The sequence below is a fragment of the Phyllopteryx taeniolatus genome, chromosome 18 (assembly GCF_024500385.1).
Source record: "Phyllopteryx taeniolatus isolate TA_2022b chromosome 18, UOR_Ptae_1.2, whole genome shotgun sequence".
Classification (NCBI taxonomy): domain Eukaryota; kingdom Metazoa; phylum Chordata; class Actinopteri; order Syngnathiformes; family Syngnathidae; genus Phyllopteryx; species Phyllopteryx taeniolatus.
The window spans coordinates 15,204,429-15,229,961 of record NC_084519.1 but is presented as its reverse complement, the minus strand read 5'-3'; the positions used below and the strand labels follow the sequence as shown (position 1 = coordinate 15,229,961).

The 25,533-nt window shown below is 42.1% G+C and overlaps 2 protein-coding genes across 2 annotated transcripts; both read left to right on the top strand.

Annotated features, from left to right (window-relative positions):
• Positions 1 to 3,180: 3,180 nt before the first annotated feature.
• arf6a (ADP-ribosylation factor 6a) lies at positions 3,181 to 5,874 on the top strand. The gene is made up of 2 exons (XM_061753271.1): positions 3,181 to 3,317; positions 3,456 to 5,874. The coding sequence occupies exon 2, from the start codon at positions 3,830 to 3,832 to the stop codon at positions 4,355 to 4,357; it is 528 nt and encodes a 175-aa protein (XP_061609255.1). The 5' UTR covers positions 3,181 to 3,317; positions 3,456 to 3,829; the 3' UTR covers positions 4,358 to 5,874.
• Positions 5,875 to 13,486: 7,612 nt separating this feature from the next.
• Positions 13,487 to 24,982, top strand: LOC133468475 (E3 ubiquitin-protein ligase pellino homolog 2). Its single transcript, XM_061754425.1, has 7 exons — positions 13,487 to 13,904; positions 17,671 to 17,800; positions 18,315 to 18,416; positions 19,235 to 19,432; positions 19,509 to 19,694; positions 19,891 to 20,096; positions 20,784 to 24,982. Exons 1-7 carry the CDS (start codon positions 13,825 to 13,827, stop codon positions 21,169 to 21,171), a joined length of 1,290 nt encoding a protein of 429 aa, XP_061610409.1. The 5' UTR covers positions 13,487 to 13,824; the 3' UTR covers positions 21,172 to 24,982.
• The last annotated feature ends 551 nt before the right edge of the window (positions 24,983 to 25,533 follow it).

Below are 25,533 nucleotides of genomic sequence, written 5' to 3'. Positions count from 1 at the left end.
GACAAACAATTCAACAATACTCGCATGCATATATTGTTTATCCTCTGCAAAGAACAACTAACGTTACTACTGCCATGCTGAGAGCGGCTCCACGTACTGTGTATCCGGATGCCTGTCTTATACTGCCCCCAGGTGGCCAAGGTGCGCACACCAGAACCAACGGCACAATGTGCATTAGGCACGTGCGCACATAGACCCCAAGTGATGTTCAAGCACCTGCCCTTTTAATTGACTGCATTGATTGTGTTAACAGTAATAAATACACAGTTACGATACAGTTAAATATGTAACACAGTTCTTTTTCTTAATAATAGGAATACATTTGATTTGTGCCCTTTTATTTCGCTTGAGCACCTGCCTCCATCAATATCTGTGCAGGTACCTATCCTGCGGCACTCCTGATGATCTCCCACAGTACACCATTTTGTTTTTGTTTTTAAAAGTTTAGCTGTATTATGGGATACGGTAACAGTTGATGGCTGTCCAGATGTGCGCTTCGTCTCAAATAAAAGTAGGGATTTGGCGTCACCTTGTGGCCGAAATTGAAACGTCCGTAAGGCATTTATTTTCAAGGGTAATGTTGGAAGAATTTGAAATGAGATTAAATTTTTCTGGGTTTAGAGTTTGTGCTATATTTACGGTTTAATTAAATCACTTTTTTTAAGTTTATGGATCAGCGTTCAGTCTATATCCCCTTTGAACAGCTGGGGGATCACCGTAAGTGTTGCGTTTTTTTTCTTTTCTTGAAACGTAGTATATACCAACTGGCCACAACATTATATATAAAAAAAAAAAGACTTCTTAGTTTTTCGGATAAACCAAAACAGTTAATAATTTTTGGGGGATAAACCACTTTTTTTAATTGAAAAGAATGGCCCCAAAAAAAACTTTTTTTTTTTTTCAGATTGTATTTTTTTTTTTTTTTTGACAAACAAAAATAAATCGACTGACGATTATATTAATATTAAGTACTGTCATTTATTTCTGTCAATTATTGTAAATCGAGTACAATTTTATTCGTGTAATATGTAATTGCTGCTTTTTCAAACGGCTATATGTTTAAATGGATATTTAGACTTTTGTGAATAAATGAAATGCAATGTATTGTTGTCCTAAAGTGTAGCACTTCATCATCTCTTATAGTTGTACTGTAGTTGTCTATACTGAATGGAATACAGTTGACAAGTTTTGTTGCGTAGTATCCAACCCTGTAACTGAATCTAAAAGAGGAAATTCATCACAGCAGCAGCATCACTTTCAGCATTTATTTATTTTTTTTATTATTTATTTCCGTGAATTAAATAGCACATAGGCTGTTTCTGGCATGTGCATTATGTGCAGCCACACAAGGGTGGTGGCCACGTGCTTCAAATGAATACTAAAAATGCAATGTCCACAGTAAACGTTTGTCTGGGGGATTTGCGCCCCCTTGTGGCGTTGACCGATGTAACGGAGATGCCTTTTCAAACTCAAATGAATTAAAACCCACTTGAGGTCAAGCATGTCCCAGCCCAGGAACGTTTAACTGGCCTCGGTGTCATAAGCATCAACCACACATGTAGCAATGGAGCCCAAATGAAGGCCGGAAGGCAACAATTTTGCAATAATATAATAATATCGCAATGCCCTCGCATGTGGTCAGTGATGTCATATTTTTCATCAGGGTGTGCGTATGTGTTTACAAATATAATTTTTTTTCATCTATGTCAGCAATGTCCCATGAAAGGGAGACCAATGAAATGTTCTTCTATTAGATGACAGAAGGTGCAAGTAACCTGTTGCCATTCATACATCATAACAGCTAGTCTAGTTTAACGGGCCCGGATTTCAAAGTGAGGTGAGAATCATGTTTTTTTCTTTTTCTTTCAGTATTTTTGTTTGGTGGTGTCCTGTGAGATTTTTTTCATATGTAAAATGAGTGACTTGGATGCGTTATTAGGATTCCCATATGGTTTGTAGGGAGGACACGCCCTGCTCCAATATTACTGGTTCCAGGACACGCACTGCTGCACTCTGATTGGCTGTTGTATTCCTGTAGAACACGCCCTACTGTTTTGTAGACCCGAAAAGACAATTTAATATGTATTCCACGTACCCTAACTGTTAATGTGACTGTTGTTAATTAATACTGTTACTACTGCTACTAATACTGTTAATGTTTATAATGTTTGGGATTGTCATCGTCCCGCGACGCAGGAGCCAATCATGTTGCAGTGGGGCGTGTCTTGCCTAGAAACTATGTGGGACTCCGACAACGCGGTTTGGATCGATAAAGGTTGGGAAACACCGACGCAGTACTGGAAGCAATGGGAGAATAGACTGTTGGGAACAAGTTAAAAAATGCCATGGATCAAATATTAGAATTTAAATCAGAAATGCAGGTCTGTGCTTCTGACCTAGATAGGCTTTTTTTTTTTCGTTTTTTTTTTTTTTTTTTTTTTTTAATAACGTGACGAAACACTTCCCGCCCGGCCCCCACACAAAACCTCGACGTCACTAACGTACGCAATCGCTTTGAATGAAAAGGTGAAAGTTCACATAAAAAAGAAATATAGACAAGGCAGCGAGACTCATTCCGAGAGGGAATGTTTCCAGTCGTAAGATCAACTTTAATGACTCCACATGTGACGAAGTGTGTGAAGTTAATGTCGTAAACGTGACATTTTAGGACGCTGTGAAACACAAATTCAATGCTCAAATGGCGGCTGGGGAGCCAATCGGTAGGGCTAAGGCGCGCATGCGCAATGGCGCTTGGTGCGTTTTGCAACATAAAATCGGGACATTTCAGTGCTATCGTTGGTCCTGCTGATTTTGAAACACCAGGATAGAAAAATAAATCGAGGTGTGTAGTGTATACACGTGAATAATGATAATTTTGCAAGTGAAGTATTGAAAATTGGGGCAAAGACAAACGCTTTGAAAGAAACGTGGGTTGTAGGAATTTCGCTAAAAACAAGAGCCATAGAAAATGCAAGCCCACAGTAAGTACACAATAAATATAGTTACATGTTTAAAACGTGGTACTATTTCATCGCAAATTACACAAGGGTTGTTTATAACAAAGTGGCACGCCCTTTTGCAAGCCTTTTGTGCTGAATGAATCATGTATCCGAGCTTTTGACGAGCACATGAAGGTTGCACAGTGTGGGAGCTCGTGTAGAGGAAGTGGCGCCCGATGTGGGTCCGCACCTTTTCCGGTAACACAACACATCGGGGCCGAGGGAGGGAGCGAGCGAGCGACAGGGGCGAGGAGAAGAAGCCAGAGAAGCGGGGGGAGAAACGGCCTGGGGACCGCGGGGAGGACGTTTGCCGCATAGGTGAGTCGTTTTCACCCCACTTCGATGCGTCGAAAGCGGGGCCTCTTTTGTAGTTTTTTTGTTTTGTTTTAATTTTCCGCTTCAAAGTTGTCGTCCTCTGTCCTGACACCCCTCCCTGCTCTTGTGTCACACGCGCAGGGAGGAAGCGAGAGAAGAAAGTCGGATGAATTAGTGGCATTTTCGGCCCTTGTTCCTCTTCATGTCCCGCTGTAGCAGGAAGAGGGGGTTTCTGAAGCCGTTAGTGGGGAAATTACCAGCAGCAGCAGCAGCGGTGAATTTCGTCAACAGACCCCCGGGCAAGTGTGAGAAGCCCGGGATTTGGACTGGGCCTGTTTCCGTGGAAATGTTGATTGTTAAGGGCACAGGTTAGACTCAAGCATCCCCACCCGACTCCCTCAAGGGCTTCACACACACACACACACACACACACACTCTCAGGTCACCCTCACTGTGGCGTTCTAGAAGCTTTTTTTTTATTACCGTTCTAAAAGTATTTATGCACGTTAAACACGATGGGGAAAATGCTGTCAAAGATCTTCGGCAACAAGGAGATGAGAATACTGATGCTCGGACTTGACGCGGCGGGCAAGACCACCATCCTGTACAAGCTGAAGCTGGGACAGTCGGTCACCACCATCCCCACGGTGGGCTTCAACGTGGAGACGGTCACCTACAAGAACGTCAAGTTCAACGTGTGGGACGTGGGCGGCCAGGACAAGATCCGTCCGCTTTGGCGACATTACTACACGGGCACGCAGGGCCTGATCTTCGTGGTGGACTGCGCTGACCGGGACCGCATCGACGAGGCCCGCCAGGAGCTCCACCGCATCATCAACGACCGGGAGATGCGCGACGCCATCATCCTGATCTTCGCCAACAAGCAGGACCTGCCCGACGCCATGAAGCCCCACGAGATCCAGGAGAAGCTGGGCCTGACGCGGATCCGCGACCGCAACTGGTACGTGCAGCCCTCGTGCGCAACAGCCGGGGACGGACTCTACGAGGGCCTCACCTGGCTTACCTCAAATTATAAATCCTAACCCTGCTCGGCGATGACGCTGCCTCTCTCGCAATTATATGCTCGTTTTAATTCCCCTTTTTTTTTTTTTTTTTTTGATCGATCACGATTAGGGTGGGAAATTTCCAGTAAATTTCCACGGAAAGTTAGGCTGGGGAATTTTGGAAATGCAATGAACCCTCGCATATTTGCATATTTTTTGGAGGAGGCTAGCCTCATCACCTATTCATTGTTTTTGTGCTCAGGCCAAAGCCATGTCTAATACATTTTGTTTTGGTGACATCTGATGGCATCTTGTTGCCAAGCAACTATGTTCAACTAAGCGGAGGAGCTTCATTTAGTCGGGGCGTAGCCTTGTCTAATAGAAAAAAAAGTGCTTTGCCACCATCCTGTGGCAGCTCTAGGCAATTGCAAAAGTTTTTGGGTGGGCGTCAATTACTATTCACACATTTTGACTTCACGCGGCAGGGCTCGGCCTCGACCCAACGCGAATGGTGGGGGTTCACTGCGTTCCCGATTGGAAACTTTCCATGGGAGTTAATGTCAATTTACGGGAATTGAGGGGGTCACATTCGAGCATAGATATTAACATTTTGTTCGGTCTTATGCGGCCATCCATGTCACATAGATAACTGGTACCTCAAATTTTGAGCTGAGACACGACGCACGAATAAATCGACCAAGAGAGAACTAGTTGATAAACTGGTAAATTGGGGCGCAACTGCAGTTATAGTAAATCTGGTTGTTTTGGTCGGGGTTACACTATATTTCCCCAACAATATTGAAGTTCCCTATTAAGAGCCAGCCTCAACACAACACAGGAGGCATATTAGAAGGTAGATCAAATACATGACAGAAAATTTATTCTGAATGAATTAAGAATTCAAATGATTTTGCATGGAAAGTTTCCAACTCACAACCCTACTCAATATAATCCCAAATTTATTTGTCTTTTTACTTTGCTTTGCTCTTATTTGCAAATTCTCTGCTTCGGCGGCATTTGGGAATCTCGCCACGAGTATTCCGGCTACATATCCAAAGGTTGGGCGAGTCTTTTGAGGACAGGAACGTTTTGCCTTTATCAGCAACATTTTCTAAGAATGTCTGGCTTTTTTTTTTTTTTTTTTTTTTTTTTTTTTTTTTTTTTTTTTTTTTTCCCCCCCCCCCCCCGGACCTCGACAACAACAAGTGATTGTAACACCTTTTGGACTTTGGATATTTACACACTGTGATATGGATCTTTTTTTTTTTTTTTTTGCTCATTGTCTCACACAGATCTTCCATGTTTGTAGTTTCAGCTGCCTTAACACACACACATAAAAGAGAAGTATTTTTTTTTCAGGGGAGGGCTGTTCTTTACTGCCCTTGTTTGACTGACCTTTTCGGACCCTGCCAAGTGTTTAACCACCTCCATTTTGGTGCTCAAACCACCCATGTTCCTCTTCACCGTCATCACGCGATTGTGTTTTACGCTCTCCTTTTTTGCTATGCTGATTTGAAGTAATAAAAACAGAAAAAGAAAACATGATTTTATCCACACCAGTGCAAAAGTGCCACCTTTTTCCACTGAGGAAGCGACAAAGCCGGCGGCCTCGCAACCTGTGAGTCACCGACGCGCATCACGCCGTGAATAAATGATGACAAGTCAGCTTTAAAGCCAGTCGCTTCGGAAGAGGCCCACACGTCGGATGTGCGAAAGTGAGCTGAGAGGTCGTCGTTCCAAGGCGACAAAAGGTTGAACGACAAGCGTGCGTCCAACGAGGGTTGCCGAGACGGGCTACGGTCAAATGAAAGCAGTCACACGGGTGGCATAAACAGGAAGTGACGCATTTCTGCCCCCCAAAAAATTACTTTCAAAGTCAATGTACACTCACAGCCAGTAACTTTAGGTACACCCATTCATGCTAAATTTATCCCCAAAATGTGTTTTTGCAAAAAAAAACTTGATTGACAGTCACAGAAGTATGAATTGAATAATATATTCTATAGTGGTTGGTTGTAATGTTCAGTGGTGTACAACTGAGCTGGTTCTAATCTATTGTAAATAAAGTGTTGTGCACCTAAAAATGTAAACTCAAAAAAACTATTTCAAAATTGTATAAATTCTTCATTAACAAAAAAATAAAAAAAAGTTTTGAAATGTTTTAAAACTTTTACAGGTATTTAAAAGAATAATAAAAGTATTAATATAATATCATTATGAGATCAATTGTAAAAATATTTTATATTACTCTAATTATTAAAGTTTATTTTTGGTATGTTTTGGAGTTTGTCGGCTTCATAAAAAAATAGAAACCATGAAATCTTTTCATATTTTTTATCTAAAAGTTTTAAAATGTTTTTAAATTCTATTAAAAATACTGGATTTGGAAAATATTAATCAATACACAATACATGAATTTTGAAATGAAAACTTAATTATGAACTTTAATAATTATAATTAAAACATTTTGTACAAATATTTTAATGTAATTGTAAAAAGAAACATTTAAATGCATATTAAAGTTTGTCAAAAAGCATTTTCCACACAGTATTTCTATATTATTAACTTGATATTTCACTTTTTTAAATAGTCTTAAAAATGTACAAAAATGTTGCATGCTGTTTTTAATGCTCCATTTCAAGTGTATTATACTGTACTGTATTGCTAATATTTTTAAAATGTCACTATATTATAGTAATAATTGGGCGCTTAAAAACAATTCTGAATTTTACAAACTGCTAGAATTTTTTCTGCTATCTTGGTGAATTGTGACCATGAAAACGCTTCCGAAACTTGTTGATCAATGTCAGGTTCAAACAGAAACTGATAGCTGAAAACAAAATGTAGCCATTCGCTTAAAAAAACAAAAACAAAAGGCTCAGTGTATATAAAGATCATCAGGTCTGGAATTCCACTTCCCTGGGAATGCTGCTGGCTATCACTCCTGCGTTTGGAAAGGCCGTGTTTGCTCCGTGCCGTGTTTGTTCTTTTGAAGTTTGACCTGTTTCTGACTCACTCGCAGGCCCGCCACTTTCCAGCACTTGCTGTGAAGAAATGGTCATGTCACTGTTGTTGTCGGATTGGGCGTCAGCTGCAGAGTCCTTTTAAATGGCACAAACCACAACTCTGAGTAGACCGCTAAAGTCTTCCAAGGCAGCCTAAGCCTTATTACAAAATTGTCTGTTGTGGGGGCAGCACAGTTCCCTAGTGGTAAACATGTGGGTCCGATTCTCGACTCGGGTCTTCCTGTGGAGTTAGCGTCTTCATGTCACATCCTAAACATGCATGCTAGCTTGATTGAATACTCTAGATTGTCCATTTTTCCCGATATACCGGTATTCCCCCAATATTTGTGTATATTTAATGTTTTTTTGTTTTTTTCCCCCTAATACTTTGTATTTTTTCTGCTATGTATTTTCCAGCTAATTATTTGTATTTTGAGGTCTGATTTTTGTGTATTTTCCAGCTATTTTGTATTTTTCAGCTAATATTTTGTGGGTGCAGGGGATGATGCATGTTTCAGTATTTTTCAGTTACTATATCAGTATCTTTCAGTCATTTAAAAAAAATCTTAACATTTTTATATTTTTCAGACTATTTTTTTTATTTTATTTTGCAGCTAATATTTAACATTTTTTTTTTGTCTATATTTTTGTATTTTCAGTTCATACTTTGTGGTTGTATGGGTGCTGTATGTTTTGTATTTTTCAGCTCGTATATCAGTATCTTTCAGTCATTTAAAAAAAATATTTCTAAAATTATAATATATTTTTTCAGATTTTCTTTTTGAAATTTCCAGCTAATATTTTAGCATTCTTCAAGCCTGTCAGCTTCACGTGTGATCTCCTGTTAAACGTCATAACGCATTGTTTCACTTCCTGCTATACTTCAGAACTCTGGGTGAAAGTAACACTACGGAAGTGCAGTCAGGCTTGAATATAATTGGGTGTGGGCACTATTTTTATACATGCTTTTGTACTATTCTGGATTTGCTAATGAGCTGTTATGTGTTTTAAAAAAAAAAAGACAATACTCTAATTTGCCACTTCCTCACTCTTGATCGTAATCTGGCTTCAATTTTCTTCATTCAGTCCGCCAGGCAGGAAACCTCGAGCAAGTGCAGGCAGTTCACTCATTAAATGCTGCGACTATTAGTGTGACACCCCCCACCCCCATTTCATTTGTTGATACTTTCTGGAATGCGAGAATTTCCTGTAGAACAAAATTCTGTGACAGAAGCAGTCTCAAGATGTAGCGCAGGTTGTCGAGCTAATTTAATATTCGGTAAGAGACCCAAAACGTCTTCCTACTCTGTAAACAAACACAGTGCAGCTCAGCCTCTGACTAGCAAACGTAATGGCTAAAATGCTTTTGTACAAAGCAGGAATTAAAGATATATTATGAGAAATATAATCAAGTGCCATTGTAGAGCGATGCACTCTTTTATTTTAAAGTGTTACGTAACTAAGTTGGGCTACACGTGTGTGTGTGCGTGTCTGCCCACTACTCTAAATGTCTCTGTGGAGCCTTCTGGCAAACGCTCGCTTCATCACTAAGTTAGACAAGATGGGCCAAAAATAAACAGTTCTACTCATGAGCCATCTGTTGTTTTGTTGTGCACGTGTGTGGCACCCGTGTTGTCTGTGTGGCAGGTGGTCGGTCAGCGGGCAACCTGACAAATTTTCCCGACTAAGCAAGTCTACTTTCACTTCCCGACCTGCTCTGGTGTTTCCTATTTCTCTGCATGGTGCAGAGTTCTTCTCTTTCATTCTTTGGACTCAACACAATTGTATTTGATGACAATTTGATGGACAGTAGGACAGTTAATTAATTGATTGTTTAATTACTTTATGACTCCTGGGGGGGGAAATTAGTACTTTTACAGCAGCCAGAAAACACACAAATCCACAGACAGTAAATAGGCCCAGATAACACAAAAATACAATGAACAATATCTACTGAAATATACAAATAATAAATCAGGTAAATAGGAGAATTGTTGTTTTTTAAAAAAAAAAAAAGGAATAGGAAAAAAGTACATTAAAATTTGGAGGGGGTGTTGGTAAAAAAATATTCAATAAAGGGTCAAATGTAAATTAAAACTAATATATAGTAAACTATGTGGGGTAAACGGTAAAAAGGAAAATAAAGTTAAGCAGAAAAAAGAAATCAAAGTTGAATAAAAGTATAGTAAAATACAAAATAAGGTAAGTTAAATTGAACTATAATAAAAATCAGCTCAGGTGAATTAAAAAATAAAATAATGTAAAAAAAAATTTTTAAAAAAGGAAATAAAAATGGTAAAATGTCCCATGATGTTCTTTTAAGTCGAACAAATGAATGTGTACAAAGGCCAGTCACATGACCAGAGCTGGCCTTACGCTTCCTATTTCGTACTCAAATGACTTTATCTTCTCCTGCTCACATGATCTCATCGTAGTCTTCAGGCCAAGGCCACATACACACACACTTCCTCAAATAAGTACATGTGTGTGACTGGCTGCTACTACGAAATCATTTTCCCCACTTAATTTTGTCATTCATGTTGTGCGTGTGTATTCAATTATTTTTTTCCCTGTAGGGAGCCAATAATTCCCACAGAGGCCTGTTGTGTTGTTCCTGTGGAGGAATATGCTGAACCATCAATGGCACACACACACACAGCCACAAACTTGATTTGATTACATTATTTTCTGTGCAAAAAAAAAAAAAAAAAACTCGTTCTCAGCTGAGTTTTGCCAGTCAAAGAGAAATACCTTTTCTTTGTTTGCGCTCGTCTCCGTGGCAACCGTTACAAAGACTCAGCGGCAGATGGCTGCGTCACGTTCAAGTCGCTTCAAAAAGACCACCAGCCCACTGTCTCCTGTTTGTTCGACATATCCACAACCGTGTCTTATTGTTAAAACATTATTTTCCATTTCTATGCTCACTAAACCAATGGTCGTCAAAAATGTTTAAGCCAAGTAGCACTTAAAAAAAAATCATGATCGACATTAAAATGTAGTAGTGCAGTAGGCCCCAGGAGTTCATAAAAAAAAAAAAAAAAAAAAATGGGATTTCGCACCACAAGTTTTGGATGTATGTGTTTGTGAGGTGAGTCTCTACACATGGATATCAAACTCAAGGCCCGGGGGCCAGATCCGGACCGCCTCATCATTTAATGTGGCCCGCGAAAGCAAAACATGTGCGTCGACTTAATGTTTCTTGCTAAAATACCACAACTGATTTTGTATTCAAAACTAGATATCCATCAATTTTTTGTGTATTTGTAATAATATGAGGCGATTATACATTGATATGACTTCACAGCCCTCTGAAGGAAACCATAACTGCCATGTGACCTGGGCCCAAAATGAGTTTGACACCGCAGAATAGTCCCAAATGTCTAACTTAATTATGATGTTGGCTATTTGTCGCTTTGGCCGTATTTCACGTCAGGACAGACGTGCACATTGCACCTTCTATACCAATTAAATTGCAATATACGCAGTTAACGCTTTAGATGCTCTCTGAACTGAAGTCTCACCTGCAACTATGTACGACATTGGTTGTGGTTGGGTTTTGAGCGGCTTTGAAGTAGTATATATCCCCCAAAAAAATCCCAATTGTAGGACATAAAACCGTTAAACCTAGTGACGCTACTGTATGTATCTGTATGACTGTTTTTTTTTTTCCGAGTGAATGGAAGTGGACAACATTGTCTTTGTGGTGATCAGTGTCCTTTAGCAACCCCACCCTTTACCTCTCCACTGTGACCTCAGCGAGGAGACAAATTCTACTTCGGTGACATCATGAAAGTCAGACAAATTGAGTCTGGCTCGGCGACACAAAGCGCTCTCGTTGTGAGCATAAATAATGCATTTCAGCTGGTGGAGTTTGGACACGGCCTTCTTCGCTCCCAGTTGGCTTGCGAAACAGGGTCTGGTACAGTCGCCAAGAGAAAGAGGAGTTCTAGTGGAGGAGGGTGTGACGTTAATCCCACAGCGAGAATGTAAAGGCGCGTCTGGTCCAGCCAGTTTCTGCCAGCCGGATTTCACAATTTTAAAACAAACACTTGAGCGCTACCTCCAGCGAGCTGACTGACTACAGCGGCGGGTTGTCGTTCACATTGACTTCACGGGTGTGTCGTCGGTGGGTGAGTTTGCGCTGAGGATTAGTCAGCGTGCGGCGTCAACCCATGAAACGTCATCAAAAAGTCTCTGGAGTCGCTCTTTATTCGGCCTGTGATGTACATGTTTCAGGCCTGCATTCTTGGGTGTATTTGCACAGTCAAATAAATGTCACTAAGTTCACTTGCAGCAATGTTTAACTTTAAATGTACACAGAGTACATCATGTCTTGTCATTATCTAATCCACACAGACTTAAACAAATGTACACAAAGGACGGCCAATATATTGATAAAGGCTTTATGCAACACAAAAGCTTTATATCAACGCAAAATATTCATGTGGCGTGCAGATATTTCCCCCACTTGGTGCCGCCATCGTCACGTTCTACACTGTAGTATTTGTGACTGAATGTGTGTGGCTTTAATAGGCGGGGCATGGCCTGTCGAGTGACGTGGGAGTCAGCGAATGAGAATGTAGCGTTGTACACTGCAGTTTTTTTTTTTTTTTTTTATCTTGCGGGGTGGATGCTAAAAATGTGAACCATTTAGTTATTCAAGATAAATATTAACTTTGGAAAATAAAAGAACATTTTACAAATGTATCCACATTCGAGAAGTATTTGTAGTTCATACTTATTGCAACTTCATTTTGCCTTTCATAATGATAGTCATTGGCTGTGTTCCGCCACAATGACAATGCACTCGAATGTAACGTTCTGGGCCTTGCGTCGCAACAAAAACACGTCGTCGTCCACTCTGCAAGCCAGCACGCGTTAAGCCACACCACCAAAGCAGACAAGAAGAGGCGAGATGCAGGCAGTCACACCTCCACATATGGATTGAATTACTGACACCCAAAATTATGGCCGGAATAATCTGCCACTGAGTATTTATATTCTTCATAAGAAATGATGGCTCGCCCACTGTCGTGTGATGGTAAAAAATGAAATGAAAATCCTCTGGGTCAGTGTGCTTGCTGCGGGACAACCAGGTAACGTTTGCACAATTTGTCCAAACATGGAATCATGTCCTCGTTGCCAATGAATGAACGCCATTGGATATTTGGTGGTGCTCGGAGGGGGCTGTAGGCGCAGAATGGCAGCCACGCTCCCGTCAGACTGCCCCACGGTAGCTGTGGCTACACAAGTAGTCTTCACCCAGTCCCGCTGATCAAGTGATAGGTGGAGAAACTGGTGGTTGATATGTAAATTAGCCAAATTGTTACATCGGAGGGGAGCGGGAATACCGAAGAGCTTTTTGCTCACAGATGCATTTTCAGATTTACAAAAGATTTAGTTGGTGATTAAGTCCACGCTTGATGGGTGAGCATTAATCCAGTGACCCAACAATGTGTATACAAACAATAAAAAGTCCAATTTCCACAATACAGTGAATGTGACAACAGTAGTCTGTTAAATTGAAATGTACTGGCCCCTTGTGGTGAAAACTAACTAGTATGAATTTATATGTGCTTGATACCTTGAACACCCATTTTGATGCATTTAAAGCATAACTTGGAAAATAAAATTGATAGAAAAAAAGGAAACTAAACAGTTTTGCAGGAGAAAAATGAGCTCCCAACTCTCTGATGACTTCCAGACTGGAAGAGAAGGGTGTCTCGTCTGGGCCATGTTGGTGACCCACATCCTGGCCACACAACACACACGCACGCACACTCGTAATATTTGTACGACAGTCCATGCGGATTAAATACGGCATTTTTTCATGATAACTTTGATTAAAATAAACGTCTTTCTGTTGCTTCCAACCACAAAAGTAGAAATGTCTCATTTTACTCTAACCAAGAAGCTTTTCATCACGTCACCCATTCCTCTAAAAGGGGTCTCATTTTTATGTACAAATTTTATATGACCAGGAACGCCAAATTATGTGGAGATAAAAAGCAAAGTAGTTTGTCTATTTGCTGTAAATACCCGTTTAAGATGTGTATTTCCGTTTAATTTCATTTTAACCGACATTTCCAGCGAGGTGTGTTTGCCGAGCACCCCCGCCGCTAATGGTACGGCCCACTCCCCGCTGCTCGTCGTTGTTGCATCGCCTTTTGCTTTGCTAGTTGAACAGATTTCGGTACAAGCTAGCGGCACACTAGACTCGTAAAGCCTCGGAAAGATGCTCCTCCGGCGGACCAAACCTGTCCAACACACGGCAATAAGTTCACGGAAACTTTGTCCGACTGTGTCCCAACTTGACTAAGGAGGCAGCCCCCCCAACGGTTTTCAACGCGACACTTTCGAGGGGGGGCGGGGGGGTGCTAGCATTGTTTAATCGCTCCGTAGTATTCCAGTTGAGGGCGACTCGTCTTTCGTTTCTCTCTCATTTTCTTTCGCCTTTAAAAAATTATATTTTTCCAATTTCCCGGAGCTAGCCCTTCGCTGATGAATTCACCGAAAAAGGACGGAGATGATGATGTGCCCGTTAAAGACGCGATAAAATACGGCGAACTGGTCATTTTGGGGTAAGTAGTAAAAAAAAAAAAAAAAACACGAGTGGGATGGAGAACCGCTCCATCATCATCGTGACGCCTCACAGACGCTATTATTACGTATAAATGTTTATTTTACACATGTAATCTGTGGTATCGTTCCTTTTAATTGCCCGGTCGACCGTCGTTTTGTGCGTTAAAAACTTAACTTCAAATCCCACGGATTGTCTTGTATGTGCGTGGTGCGTTTGGATGTCGTCGTGGGGGGAAAAAATCGGCTTCATGGCTTTTTGGCATAGAACTGCAACGCCAGACACTTTTTCATCAATGGTTGTAGGTGTACAGATGGAGACAGGGATGGAGGGGGCTGAATCCCGATGATGTCATCCTATGCTGGATCTTTACGGCTCCAAATAGGGACCGTCTAAAAAATGCACCACCGTCTGTATGCTTTTAATAGTGTACTCGTTTTTTATTTGACTTAATTTTTTTGCGGTGTGTAGTGTCATCCTGATTGGGGGTGGGGGGTGTAAGTAGGAGGAGAAAAGCCCCTCTTCGTCACAGGCAGGATGTGCCGGCTTCCACGGAATCTGCTGGGAGCTTGAATGCCACACACACACTCCGGCCTCACGTAGACGTCCCTCCTGGCCCGCACAGCTTCCTGTCTGTGCCAAAGATAACTGACCTAATGGCCTATTGCTTCCCCAACCCTGTCCCGGCCACAGGCTGAACATCTGATGAGTCGTCTTCCCCGACGTCTTTTCCCTCGCGAGGAAGAAGTTCTCGACTATGGAATTTGATCTTTCACACCATGCTTTTTTTGTTTGTTTGTTTGATGCAAAGCTGCCCACATAAATCCCCTAGTTCTAGTTCCAAGGAGGTACCATATGTGGCGTGAACCGTGTTGTTGTAATATTTAATTATATGCAGCTAGGAATGACAAAAAGGAACACACAGATGTGTTCAGATATTTTTTCAGTACGTGACATACGGGGGGTAGAGAAGCACTGAACATTAGGGGAGTGACAGGAAGTGATGAAAGCCTCAGTTTTAGCCGTACGTCTCCTCTGTAAACAAATACAGTGCACCTCAGCCTCTGGCGAGCAAACGCCATGGCTAATTATGTGCTTTGGGCACTAGAGGGGCCCTCAAGCAGCTTGAGCATATGGCTAGAAATGACAAAAATAAACACATTTGTCGTATGTATTCGAGAGCACTGTCGTCTACGTGCCAAGAAAACCAAGTGTGGTGAGAAAAGGCCTTAACGTTACAAGATGGCGCCAAAGCCCTGAAAATACACATTTGTGTCAAGGAAGTGTTAGCGTAACCGAAATGCACGACAAAATATTTTTCATGTTTCAATGATAAAGGTTTGATGAAACTGACCGAGACCACACTGCACTGAGTTGTGCTTTCTTCCACTTGTGTGTATTGGAATGCATCAGGAAATCCAGCAGACGTCCTCGTTTCCACATGACTTTTGCGTCGTCCCTTAGCCTTTCCGTCGCATCTCGTGTGTTTTTGACCTTGCAACTGTCAGCATTGATGATGTCGCGGTCACGCATGCGGCGGCGCGGTCGATGCCAGGCTCCATTGCAGGCCACATGAGCCGCCTGGCAGCGATCATTACCTTAGTTAGCCCGGACGCCACGCTGTCCGTCATGTCCTTTCTCAACGTGCTTTGTCTCTATTACACCTTCTTATCTCACTGTTCAACTCGGCCTTTTAAGCCTCGGAGCGTGTCGGTGCGGTGCAAGCTGACGTGGGGTCCAGGAGGAGTGAATATTTCATGCTGCGTTTTATGATGCTTGCGCATGCAGGACACAAATGGCCGGTCGCGTCATACGTCACGCATAGCCCTGCTTCATGTGGCTCTTTATTTATCTCCCCCTTCCATCTTCTGGTTCTTGCCCTTTGCCTTTTGCATTTATGTGCAAGCCAGTCTCTTTCTATTTCTGTTCTTTCTACGAAGCCTTTTCTCTCCGCCACTGATGATCAATCCGTATTTTAAATTCAAACCAGATTTTTTTTTTTTAACCGTTTCTCATTAGCCCATAATACACAAAACTCTACTAGCATTGACTCTGCTTTGGGGGATGAGAACCTGAAAGTTGTCGCTCACATTCAATACGAACGGTGGTTCACTTGTGGTGTTTGACAGTTAAGGGTGCTAAAATGGGACTAAAAATTTTGCCTGTCCAGCTCATAAAAATGTTATAAGACATTAGTCATATCTAATTTTTTTCCTCAGGGAATAATTGCTTGTTGTTCAAGGCAAGTTGTTAAAGGCCTAAAAGTGGCACGCTCGCTGCCTTCTGCCTGAACTGAAAGCATGAAAATTGTTTTAATTTGCTTCAGAAAGAAAATGGGGGCAACGTGTGGATATTGTACTGCCATTGTGAAGCATTTATTAAAATATGAAACTTGCAATCATCTTCCCACCTTGAAGTTTATATTGATTTTAAGCATAGCGGACTGTTGAATCACCCACCATCTGTTAAAACAAAACTATAATCACATCTCACTTGCAGTGATTATGTAAATGTCAGGCCTAGTGCAAAAGCTATTAAGAAAAGATTTTCTGTGTGTTTTGGCCTGCACACACAAACTGCCTTTTTGGTCAGTGGATGAAATCTGACCTTTCGGAAAGTCCTATCTAGGGGGAATGTGCTGGACTTTCTGGAAAACCATGATGTTGGTTTCCCGAACACCTCTTATCAGTGACACGTGTACTTCCTGCGGCGCTTGTATCACGAGAACAAAAACCAGCGGCGTCAGCTGGTGTATCAACACGGATGGCGACACGCAAGCTTTGCTGACGTGTTTCTTTTGCTATGAACTTCGTCGGTGTGCCGCTTTGACGGTTGAGATGTATTCTCATTGAGGTCCAGTGGATGTTTTGATTCTGTTCAAAAGAACTCGCCGTAAAAATGCACAAAGACGGCCGAGCTTTTTTTAGCCACTGCAGTCAAGTCAGTAGCGCTTCATTTCGCAGCACCGGTTTCTAGCGAGACGTAACTGACGCAATGATAGAATGATGGTGATTAAACGCAGCAATTGTGCATATGCATAGGGTTGTCCGTTGGACTGAAATTTATGAAGTCAGTAGGGGGAAAATGAAGAATTGATGATCAGAAGATGACTGAATATTTTTTTAAACCTGTATTTGTATTGGGAGAGTAATATTGGACTTTTTTAGACAGCCAACTAATCCACAGTCGCTTAATTTTGACCTCAACTCCTTCAAAACATGATTGATCATAAGTCAATTCCACTTAGTATTAGGTCCAACCTGACTCGTTCACTGCCATGGATTCACAAAGTACGTTTTTCAACTGGTAGGTGTGGAAGAGGGTCTTCGCCAGATTGTCTGTGAAATTCAAGCTTCTGCATGACTGTAATGATGAACTGATGCCAGTAGATGGCAGTGTTGCATCACTTTAGAGCTGAGATCAGCACAGCATTTGAGTTGAAGATGAAGATTAGAGGGTAAATCTCTCCTTGTCATATCGATGACGAGGGAGAGAAATGGCAACAAGTTGGAAGTCGACAAAATTAGGCACCTCAAACTTGAACAGAGTATGTATGTATATGTATGGTATAAACAGTACTTGTCACGGAAGTTAGTAGAAAGCAATTTCCAGGGTTGTTACAAGGGAATTCCAGTTGAACCCCAATCAGAAGCAAATATCCAAGAAAGAATTTTTTTCCTACACAAACAATTTCATGTTGTTATGAGCAAACCGCTCTACTGTTGCATTTTGTTTTAACCATCCTCTTCCTCCTCCGCCATCATCAGGTACAATGGCTCCCTTCCCAGCGGCGACCGCGGGCGCCGAAAGAGCCGCTTTGCGCTGTACCGACGCGCCAAGGCCAACGGCGTCAAGCCCAGCGCCGTGCACATCCTCAACACACCGCAGGACAGCAAGGTGTGTGTGTGCGTGTGTGTGCGCTTGTGTGCGTGCACGCACATCCTTCTTGCCACGACTGCAACAAAATGGACATATCCTTGTTGATACTAATTATCTCCTCGATGGAGTTAATGAGTGGCCGACTGGTTAGAGCGTCGGCCTCACAGTTCTGAGGACCCGGGTTCAATCGCCGGCCCCGCCTGTGTGGAGTTTGCATGTTCTCCCCGTGCCTGCGTGGGTTTTCTCCGGGCACTCCGGTTTCCTCCCACATCCCAAAAACATGCATTAATTGGAGAGTCTAAATTGCCCGTAGGCATGACTGTGAGTGCGAATGGTTGTTTGTTTCTATGTGCCCTGCGATTGGCTGGCAACCAGTTCAGGGTATACCCCCCCTCCTGCCCGATGACCGCTGGGATAGACTCCAGCACGCCCGCGACCCCTAGTGAGGAGAAGCGGCTCAGAAAATGGATGGATGGATGGATGGAGTTAATGAGCTAAACGAAGGCTCACACCTGCTCTCGCTTCCTTGCAGGCTGTGCACAGCAGGGGGCAGCACAGCATCTCTTTCACGCTGTCCCGCAACCAGACAGTGGTGGTGGAGTATTGCCATGACAACAACACTGACATGTTCCAGGTAACGCGCTTGTACACATCCCTCAATAGGCTGTTGTGTAATTTTTCCTTTAGGTTGATTATTGATTAGATATCACAAATTAAAGGTTTAGGCGTCTTAAATTGTGTAGTAGGGCTGGACAATTAATCGGTTTTGATAAATAGTTTTCAGGATACAGTCAAGAGGAGCGAGTTTGCTAAGCGGTGTTGTCAGATCAGCAAACCTTTCATCCACTCTAGTGACTATTTTTCAAAAATGCCGCAGACACCACGAGTTGAATCATTTTCACATTGTTTTACATCACATTTATATATTGCAAAAGCAGTGGTTAATCCACACGTATTTGTCCACTTCTCAAATGCATAGTTTTCCCACTCTGTCGTCAAACAAATGTAAATATTAGACAAAGAGAAGCCAAGTAAATATAAAATGCATTTTTTTTAATGGTGGTTTTATTCATTAAGGAAAACAATTCCAAGCTACCTGGCCCTGTGTGAGAAAAGTAATTGTCCCCTAACCCTTATAACTGGTTGGGCCCACACTCAGCAGCAACAACTGAAATCAAATGTTTTCTATAACTGGCAATGCGTCTTTCATATCCGTTTGGAGATATTTTGGCCCACTCTTCCTGGCCGAAATGTTTGAATTCAGCCAAAATGGGGGGTTTTCGAGCATGAGTGGCCTTTTCTATATTTATATATATATATATATATATATATAATTATTTTTTTAATTTTTATTTGTTTAATTTTTTTTAAGACCCTACGATGCAGGTTGTTTTGTTTGTTTTGTTTTAGTTTAAAGCTGCACTTTTATCTCTTCTCTTCTGTTCTCCTCAGATTGGGCGATCCACAGAGAGTCCTATTGACTTTGTGGTGACGGACACCTCCGGGGGCGCTAAGGAAGGCGAGGACCCCTCCATAGCCCCTAGCACCATCTCACGTTTTGCCTGCCGCGTGGTGTGTGAGCGCCACCCACCGTACACAGCACGCATCTACGCCGCCGGCTTTGATTCCTCCAAAAATATCTTCTTAGGGGTGCGGCAATCTTTTTTGGATTGATGTGTTCGACGAGAGGTAGTGGAAATAATCGTGCATGTGTGGTCCTCCGCAGGAGAAGGCAACCAAGTGGAAGAACCCAGACGGCCACATGGACGGCCTGACCACCAACGGCGTGCTGGTCATGCACCCCGAGGGCTTCCCGGAGGACCCCAAGCAGGGTATATGGCGAGAGATCTCGGTGTGCGGCGACGTCTACGCGCTGCGGGAGACTCGCTCTGGGCCCAGCCGAGGCAAACTCGTGAGTCGTCTAGTTCTGGATTCATTTCGTTTTTTTACCCCTAAAAACCAAAACGTGTTTTTTATCAAACCCTTATGATGTGGAAAAAGCGTGATGTAAAAAGGATACACCGTGAAAAAGGAGGTGCTTGCATTTTCACTTATGCATGTATGTATTTGTTTCTAAGTGCATGTCTACTGTGTGTCACCCTCAACAGGCGGAAGGTGAGAGCAGCGCGCTACGTGACGGCTCACTCGTGGACCTGTGCGGCGCCACCCTGCTGTGGCGCACGGGCGAGGGCCTCATGCGCGCTCCCACCCTGCGCCACCTGGAGGCGCTTCGGCAGGAGCTGAATGCGTCGCGGCCCCAGTGTCCCGTGGGTCTCAGCACGCTGGCCTTTCCCAGTCTGCCGCGCAGCCACAGGTATGGCCCACAAATAGGGACAACCTAATTACCGTTGCCAAGGAGACATGATGACTAAATATAGAAATGAGAAAGTTGTAGGTAGTTTGTTATCATTATCCTTCCATCCATTTTTGTATATCCTGTTCGGAGGTAATGGCAAATGGACTGTTGCAGCAAGGAGGAGACTGTGGATTACCATATAATGTCATACAAAGCCAAGTCTACTTGGTACGTGTGTTTATTTTTGTCTTTTTTTGACCCGCAGTGGTTTAAGTCACCCACATAGTATTGGAACCACTTGGACTGATTCAAAAATAGTACCTGGAACTAGGAATAGACTAGTAGTATCTGGTTTTGCCAATGGAAAAGCAGTGAGTCGACCTGGTACTAGGAATTGTAGTTCCTGGCTTTTGCCAGTAGAAAAGTGCCAGTAGCGAATCGAGTGGCTGTCATGCTGTGGTAAGGGGGATTAAGATAAGAAGTGGGTTACACCGTGCTATGAACACTTGTCATCACAGGATTGCCATATGGAGACAAACCACCAGTCTGAGAGTTAGTTAGCCTAGTTTTAGCTAATGGAGACACGTCATTAGTGAGTCAAGTAGACCGGAGTGCACCCTGGACTGATCACAGAAATGATGCATTGACAATCTGGTAGTGGATTGCAACATGTTTTTACATGTTAAACACTTGTTGTAATTTCAGCCTTGAAGAACGTCAGCCCTGGGTCTACCTCACCTGCGGCCACGTCCACGGACGCCACGACTGGGGCCAGAGGTCCGAGGCGGGCGAGGAGGAGCCCTTGGAGGGCGAGGGCTCCACAACGCGGCGGGAATGTCCCCTGTGCCGTAGCGTGGGCCCCTACGTGCCCTTGTGGCTGGGCTGCGAGCCGGCCGTGTACGTGGACGCCGGCGCCCCCACGTACGGCTTTGTGCCGTGCGGCCACGTGTGCTCGGAGAAAACGAGCAGGTACTGGGCGGACACCCCGCTGCCCCACGGGACGCACGCCTTCAGACCCGTGTGCCCCTTCTGCTCCGCCGCCCTCAGCACCCCCGGGTGGACACGGCTCATCTTCCAGGGTCCCATCGACTAGCCGCAACACGAAGCTCCTGTCCTGTCTACCCCTTTGATTTTGTTTATTTTTAATATTTTTTAAAAAAATGTATGCTGCAGCTCCTACCCTTATTTCTCCTTCAGGGCTTGGGTGATGGATTGAGGATCTGGATTTCAGGCAACTAAATGAAAAGTAACTGAATGATCGATACGCTCATTGATTACCGCGGAAGTCTCCGCAGTTACTCTGCTCGTTTTCATCCCACACAAACCTGACAAAGAAAAAAAATGTTTTAAAATGTCGTGTTTTATATAGCAGTGTAACCAGACATCAATGCTCACATGATGCTTTTTAGTGCGTCGCTTTTTGTGGAAGGAAAGCCAGCGGACATGGTTTTGATTCACACAATGGGGTGGGGGTCCTCTGTTTAAGACGGCGGTCCTTTCCTACGGAGTGACGTAACCCACAATTTGTTAAGTCTGAAGGGTACAATAACGTAGTGGTAATGTAATTAATTCTTCATTCTTATTATTCCCCCAATTTTTGACGCAATTTATACCTACATGGTTTCCAACCTATCCAAGCCATTCACGTGTTCAAAATATTCAGCTCATTCAGGACATCCTGGGAACTATTTTTCACATTCCCAGAGTTTCTACATTTGACTAGAAGTCCCCATTTTCCACAAGAAAATGAAATCATTCAAATTAATGGAGAGAGTTGACAAATTCACCACTTCTCCTTCGATTCAAAGTTTCCCAAATCAGTGGAAAGATTTCACAGTCACCTGAAATTTACCTTTTTTTTTTTTTAACCAACTCAGATCAGTCTAACTTCCATATTTTTAACATTCTCCCAAAAAAATATTTTTTTTGTTTTTGTTTTTTTGTTTAGAAGTCCATGTTTTCCATTAGAAATGATTGGATAAATTTTACACATTGACTTGTAGCCTATAATGCATCACTCTCGAAACCTCATGTCAGGACCGTCGTAAGCTGAGGCCCCTTTGTATACACCTGGACCAGATCCTAAATCCATCATCAAGCAGCTTGAGTATAAACAAGGGCTTGGACTCCCAACAAACTAGGTAAGATCCACTTTCCACACACACACACACACACACCAACCTCCCTAAAGCAATAACACCACTCGCTCATGTATAAGCTAAGATTTCACGCTAGGTTTTAGCTAAGCGCTAGACTAGCGGCGGTCGCCTTGAACATGGCTGTAACTTTTTTTTTTTTTTTTTTTTTCCCCCCCCTTAGTTTTTGTTTTGTCACAGATTCAGAGGTCAACCAGAGGTGTGTTTCACCAAACGATTAGATAGTTCTTGGGCTGAATTATTTTTTGTTTGTGAAAGTATGTGTGGTTTTGCCTGTTAGTTTCCAATGATTATGGCAAAAAAAAATGTGAACATCTGAAAATGGATATGAAAGGTTTTTTTTACTTCTTCTGAATGCTGAAAACATTTGGAAAGAGAAAATTTGTGTGCAGTATGTGCTAGTAATGCCAACAATGGCAGACCACAGCCGGACTTTGCGCTTACAACCCCTTTTACTATGCCACGAAATGTGCCCAATTGAGTCACATTACTTAAAAACATCAGATACGCAACGTTTCAAATGAGTTAAAACATTTTATGCACAGTGTACCCTCGCTATTTTCCACAGTTTAGAATCAAGCCCCGATGTGAAAAGCAGGAATTTGGGAATAGTAATGAACACTCTCCCTCCAAGAATTATATTGCCCATAATTATTGTTTAAACTCTGAATAAACCAAAAACTATTATCCCACTTGAATATAATTTAAAATTAATTCCAAAACATTACCCTTAAAAGTAAATGGCATACAGATGATCTGAGTTAAAAAAAAAAAAGAAAATGTAGGGTGGGCAATAAGTGCCTTTTTCATGTTCTACAGAAACATTTGGGAGCATGTGAGTTTGCAAATCAGCAAGGGTTTAATGAACTGTCAAAAGCATATCACTAGTCATGATGTCCACTCTCCAGAGGCTGAGCTGCATTGTAGTTGTTTACGGCGTAGACCTTTGGCCTTAGCGCAAGGAAGTAGTAACAGTTCCTGTCCTTGACCTAAAATGTTCTGTGTGGGCACGCAGTACCATCGCTACACCCTACCGAAAAATCCGTATACCGATCCATATATACCACTACACCCCGGTTAACGCCAACACACTTGTGGTTTCTCCGCAAATGCTAATAGGGACTTTTTAAAGTCTTTGAGCGTGTCGGTGTATGCTAAGGTTTGACCTAGCATAACTCAAATTGGAAGACCTCCTTTTTATTTTATTTTATTTTTTAAAATTATTTTTGTGTGTGTGTGCGCGTGTCAAGGAAAAGTTATTTTGTAAGGAAATGTGGTTCCGTGTTTTAAAAATAAAAAAATAAAAAATAAATAAAAAATATATATATATATATATATAAATATATACTATTTTTCTATCTGATTTAGTTGTTAAACTCAGTAAAAGTTCAGCGTACGTTCTGGGATGTGTTAGACGTAGAAGAGCCCATGAGTGTGAAAATATTGCCAACACTGTGTCTCGCTCTCTGTCTCTCTCTCTCTCTCTCACACACACACACACACACACACGTTGACACAGTGCTACCGTTGCTCGGACTTTGAATGTAGCCGACCATACAAGGCTATGTGTTTATTAGCCTCTCCCTGGTGCTCATATTGAATGGTCTATATTGTGATACTATTTTTGTAAGTGAATATGATAGTGCACGCCCCTCCCCTTCCCAGCTTGAATATAATAACCTCATGTATGGAAGAGTAGATGCACTCTTGTATGTGTGTGTCTCGCTTGCATGTGCACACACGCGCACACAGAATATACGTTGCACTCAAAATGCGTCCCACACGCCTTTTGAAATTCACGCTGAGTATTTAACGACTTTAAGATGTCTTCCGAGTCGTCGGCTGTTAAATGTGTAAAAATGGAAGAAAAAGAAAAATCCTCATACTTGACCAATGTTTGGAAGTGAGAGTCACACTTTGTACTGTAATGCTAATAATATTTGTCGCCAACTCTGCTGCAGCATAAGAGAAACTCAGCCCACATTAGTTTATTTGATTGTCATTCGTCCCTTTCACAAAGATTGATTTGTTTGACAAAAGTGACCATTGAGCTGGATTGTATTTGAAATTTAGACTATAATGAACTGGCTCTTGCACCCTGGTTTTCATTCATGGTAAATCCTCAAAATTAATTCGACCATCGAGGTATCACTGCATGTTCCACAATTTGAACTTGGTTAGGGTTTTTTTTTTTCCCCCCCCCTCGGTGGTTAGCATTGCTCAGGATTTAGCGTGGCACACAGTGATTTCACTACACAACACTTAAATATGAGAACATTTATCTGCTACTATAGACTGTATACATGGTCACACGTGATCAGTTATTTACGGGTTTTATTAACAAAAGAATGAAACTTTGCGCAGATCTGCCAAAAGATAGATCAGCATCTTATATATATCTTTTTTTTTTTTTTTTAAACGTAGGTGTCCATTATGAATTTCAAACCCTTAGTTTTAACATGTAGCCTCTGCTAGATGTAGCAAAGGCATTTATTTGCTTTTAATATTCCATTTGTTTAGCATTTCTCTAACAATTTCATGTATCGGTTGACCTTTATTGCAAGTCTCCCACATGTATTATTAGACCGTGAAACCACCTCACCCTTTTATTATGCATTTTTAAAGAAATACAAACTATGTATAGCTTTTTTTTTTTCTTCTTCTTAATTTTTGATCATATTCCTCTGTAACCGAATGGTGCACAGACAATCGCTATTCACATGTCAATAAACCTGTTGAAAAGGGCCACTTGGCTTGTTTTTTTTTTGTCTTCCCCCATACATATCTATATCTTTATGTGCCTTATAGTGAGATGAAGCATCGTGCCAGCAGATGGCGCTCTTTCACCAATCTTCACGGTCATTATGGATGAGGACCGTGTTGCTGCAAGTTGCATCACCTCCCCAGAACATTTCTGGGGTCGTCACCACGCCAAATGTGATAAGAAGCCCAAAATTGGCAGACGTTTGACTTAAAATAGCAAATAAAAATGTAAAAAAACAAATTTATGGTGCAAAAAATATTTACAGCGAGCAAGAATGTTATTTCAATGATGAGGATCCAATCCCCCCCACCCCCTCGAAGGTATATGACGCCAATTGCATGGCTAACCTTGCGTTTAATCTGCTTTAGAACATAAAAGGGAAGTGGAGGCAATCCAAAAACCTGCAGTATCAAAAACAAGTAGGATATACATTTGGTTTTCTTTTCTCTTATATAAGCTTTTTTACAACTAAAATTATATAGTCACGTTTTGCATGCGTTTATGTTGCACACACGCTTTTGTAACTGTTCTCCAG

What these genes read in the sequence shown, in the direction of transcription:
- arf6a (XM_061753271.1), top strand. Translation starts at nt 3,830, where the DNA reads ATGGGGAAAATGCTGTCAAAGATCTTCGGCAACAAGGAGATGAGAATA.
- LOC133468475 (XM_061754425.1), top strand. Translation starts at nt 13,825, where the DNA reads ATGAATTCACCGAAAAAGGACGGAGATGATGATGTGCCCGTTAAAGAC. An exon ending in ACACACCGCAGGACAGCAAG is followed by an intron (nt 17,801 to 18,314) that starts GTGTGTGTGTGC and finishes GCTTCCTTGCAG; the next exon opens with GCTGTGCACAGCAGGGGGCA. An exon ending in ACAACACTGACATGTTCCAG is followed by an intron (nt 18,417 to 19,234) that starts GTAACGCGCTTG and finishes TGTTCTCCTCAG; the next exon opens with ATTGGGCGATCCACAGAGAG.